This window comes from Corapipo altera, unplaced genomic scaffold (assembly GCF_003945725.1).
Source record: "Corapipo altera isolate COAL_440 unplaced genomic scaffold, ASM394572v1 60935, whole genome shotgun sequence".
Classification (NCBI taxonomy): Eukaryota; Metazoa; Chordata; class Aves; order Passeriformes; family Pipridae; genus Corapipo; species Corapipo altera.
In genome coordinates, this window is record NW_020885003.1 from 51,235 (window position 1) to 55,163 (window position 3,929).

The 3,929-nt window shown below is 39.1% G+C and overlaps 1 protein-coding gene across 2 annotated transcripts; it reads left to right on the plus strand.

Annotated features, from left to right (window-relative positions):
• The first annotated feature begins 653 nt into the window (after positions 1-653).
• Positions 654-3,539, plus strand: RFESD (Rieske Fe-S domain containing). 2 transcript variants are annotated; one of them, XM_027667243.1, is made up of 5 exons: positions 654-1,139; positions 1,642-1,673; positions 1,964-2,144; positions 2,239-2,273; positions 2,463-3,539. In XM_027667243.1, exons 1-5 carry the CDS (start codon positions 1,004-1,006, stop codon positions 2,754-2,756), a joined length of 678 nt encoding a protein of 225 aa, XP_027523044.1. In that variant the 5' UTR covers positions 654-1,003; the 3' UTR covers positions 2,757-3,539. The 2 variants fall into 2 exon arrangements, with proteins under 2 accessions (XP_027523044.1, XP_027523045.1); XM_027667244.1 differs by lacking the exon at positions 1,642-1,673 and having other exon boundaries at positions 658-1,139.
• Positions 3,540-3,929: the final 390 nt, after the last annotated feature.

The window sequence follows — 3,929 nt, forward strand, 5'->3', positions numbered from 1 at the left end:
TTGTAGGATGCCTATTGTCCCAGGGTAGTCCTTAATGTGCAGTTGGGTGTAGATAAGCATACAAGTATTAGCTGTGAAATGAAGCTGTTGCTATTGATCTCTTATGCAATTTGGGCCATACAGGCTCCACAATGTGCTGACTCAGGTTTCAGAATGAGGTGCCTAGATAATTAATGCATGCAAAATTCAGGCTGTCTGTAGAAATGTCATCACTAAATGAGCTAGAGGTTAGGTGGTGTTATTTTAATAATGGTTCAGACATGCATACATGTGTATGCGTGTTTGTACAAATACATATGTATGTGTGTGTATTGCTATAGGTGTATGTATTTATATACACAGTTTTTTGAGAGGTGTCCTCATTAAGGGTGTTTCTAACTATATTTTGCATTTCAGTGTTTTGGCCAATTTGGAAAGCTTATAGGCAGAGTCAGCCAAACAGTGATAGCAAAAATTGGGGATTTCCTACTCTGGTTCTTATGGTTAATTCACTACAAGCTATGCTTATTTCCCGAAGAAAATAAGTGTCAGTGCCTTATTGGTTTGTCCTGTGAGTCTGATAGTGACGTTTCACTTTCTGGGTAAGACTGGGTGGAAGTTCCTTGAACTGGAAAGCAGAGAGTTGGCCAGTCTATACAGTTGATCACGTGCTGATCAGTTAACAACTGGCCTTGGAAATGTCACACTGTCACTTAAACCACTTTTCCCAGTGCAGTGAAACATGGAAATATGCAGTTGCTGATCCTGAGAACACATGTCACATACCTGTGGCTGAGCAGGGTTTTGGGAGAAGGCAGCATTCACATGGGCTCACAGTGAGGACAGCAGAAGGAGGAATGTGAAGCTCTCCTCTTTTGTTATCAGGCCAGCCCCAGCATGTCCCAGCTTCTTATCAGCCCTAGCAGAGCTGGGTTCTGACGTGCTGAGCCTCCATACATCCTGCCATAGGGTGCTATAGAGGCCAGCCCCACTGCCTCCCATTTGCACATAAAGAGGCACTGTGATGCACGTCATGACAGATATCAACCAGGCCTGGCAGATAGACAACGTGAAGAGAGGCAATGCTGGACCTCATCATCCTCAGCATCCATTTCTTCATCTGCTTTCTCATATCCATTGCCATCTGGTGTGGAGCAAAGGTACAGTGCGGCTTTCAGTGGCTCTACATACCCTGCAGCCAGAGGCCCTCCCACCTGCAGTTTCCCTTTGGACTCTGTGTTTATAAAGACCTGTTTTAAACTGATTTTTCTGAGGAAGTGAGAGTAGCATAGTTGTACTGGGAATTTGAAGGGAACTGGAACACAGTAGGTAATTGTAAGTAAATTTAATGGGAAGGCAGTTTTTGTGATAAAGCTGCTTATATAATCTGTTGGGAGAGGGAGAGTCTGTTAGATGTTTGAAATACATAAGAGGAGGAAGGGAAAGGCAGGCACATTTGTTAGAAAGGTCAAGTTGAATACAGCTCAATAAACAATGCTTTTTCCCTTTTGTAGAATAATTTTTTTATCAACTTACATCACTTTATCTTTCTAGCCATATTATTATTTAAAGAATATTGGATTTACAAGTGAATGTTACTCATTGCATAAATAAATTATATAGTACGTTACATTTACCATCTTTGTATTTGTTTGCATATAGGTTTTGAGGGGAGAAGGTGGTTAAAGTGCAGAGTAAGTGAATAGTGATTGAGAATTTATCTTACCTCAGCCTCAGGTATCAGGTTTGCAACAGCTGGTTTCACTTGTCCCTGTTCTGTTAGTGAACATGTGGACTGAATATTATCACTAAACTCCTGTGCTTTTCTTTGTCTGTGTGTTGATAGTCTTTCACTAAAATTTCTCCTTTCATCTCATGTATCAGGGTTTTCTCTGGGACATCTACTGTACCATAGAAATCCAAATGTGACCTGCTTTATAAGTGTTTTTTTCATTTATTTGTGTGTGTGTTTGTGTGTTTTAAGGATGTAGATTTGCACAGCTCAAGCAGAGGAGCAGCTGAAATGAGGCCAGATGGTCTTATATTTATTGGCAAAGAAGAGGACATAAAGAAGTCTGGAAGAATAACAGCCAAAATCAATGGCAGAGAAATTGTTGTTTTCTACCATGAGGGGAAATTTCATGCTCTGGACTCTCGCTGCTACCGTAAGATACTTGCACATATGATCTCAATGTTGCAATAATTAAGCATAAAATATGTTTGCTACATAAATAATTATGCTATTCTGCCATTTTTCAGATGAAGGAGGCCCTTTGTGTCGTGGAGAAATAGAGGTATGTAAACAAAATAAAAATAATCCATAGAGTCATGTGAAAACTCTAATGCATTTTTTCTACTACTTTTATCTGAGCATACCATTGAAAAAACTTGTTATATAACAGCAGACAGCCATACAGCCAAATCATCAAACATATCTTTTGTCCTAGAAGATGACTTGCTATCTTTTCTTCTTCTTCCCGCAGGATATCCATGGCCAAGCATGCATTGTTTGTCCTTGGCATAAGTTTAAAATTACCTTGGAAACAGGAGAAGGATTATATGAAGGAATAAACCCTCTGGAGCCATCACCAACACCACAGTGGCAATCAAAAGGAGTCAAACAAAGGATTCATAAGCTCACAATAGACAATGGAAGCGTTTATGTGTGTCCTCCAGATTTGTCTGTGAGCTTTGACTCTGACTATTTTGCTGAAAAGTACAAAAATGGTGGTGAGTTAGCTATGGGGAAACAAAGCCACTCAGAAGCAGCAGAGTAGGTCGTGGCCAGAAAGCAGAATCCTGAGGAATGCACCAATGAAGAACCACTGTCATGAAATAAAAATGCACTGTGCCACGAAGATCATCTCCAGATTAAATTCTATTGTTAATGTTATGTTAAAGGATTGAAACACGTAGAATTGAGTAGGATAAAAAGCCCTGCATTGCCTGAAATGTGACTGATCTTCTGCCAAGGACTTTTTTTTTTTGCATTTCAGAAAGTCTTATTTACAGTAGAGTACCTTATAATATTTGACATTTTAGAAGCTCTATTTTGCTAGAACTTTTTTAAATTTTAAGAGGGGATATAGTATGTTACGGCTTATAAAACTTATTACAAAGCTAAAGGTAAATAGTCAGGTGTAAAGGTTATGTTTATATACTTAACAGTTTCTACTTATAATGCCTTCAGTATAAATGAAATGGAAATTTTTAATTTTTTGGTATTTGACTGATCTTTAGGTGTTTATTAAGTGCCACAAATGGAAGTACAACACTTCAGCATTTTTTAGTGAGCTTTTTTATGCCTGTTCATGCATTAGTACTGTGAATCTATAGAGGTATTTATTTTCCTTCTCCTCATTGAACTCCTCTTGTTCAAATTATCATATAATGTGACAATCACATCATCAAATAATGTGACAAGAAATTGTTATGTATAACTCGTTCTTCCTGCTTCTGTTGGTTAAAGAGGAAGTTGTTAGGTATAGTATGTGATGTAGTGGCCCTCATTTGCTTGTTTTCATTTATTGTAAATACATTTTTATACATTTATTTGAAAATACGTGCTTTCTGTTTAGAACCAAAACTTGTGTTTTCCTATGTGTCATCATGGCTGGGCTTCGCGAACGAAGATTTGAGATTTCCTGTGTGTAGTCACTGTATAACATCATACCTGCCCCAAAAACTGCCTCCAAGGAAGTTTCTCTCTGAGCTGTGCTGCTTTCCAGGACAGCTGTGCTGCTTTCCAGGTGGGTTTTTCTGCCCAGACTATGGGGTCCAGAGTGCAGAGCTACTCTGTGAACACTGAGCATCATTGAATCATTGAGTCTAGAAAAGACCTCCAAGACCATCAAGTCCAACCATTAACCCAGCACTGCCTAGCCCACCACTAAACCCTGTCCCCAGGTGCCACATCTACATGTCTCTTAAATGCATCTTGCATGGCTGCA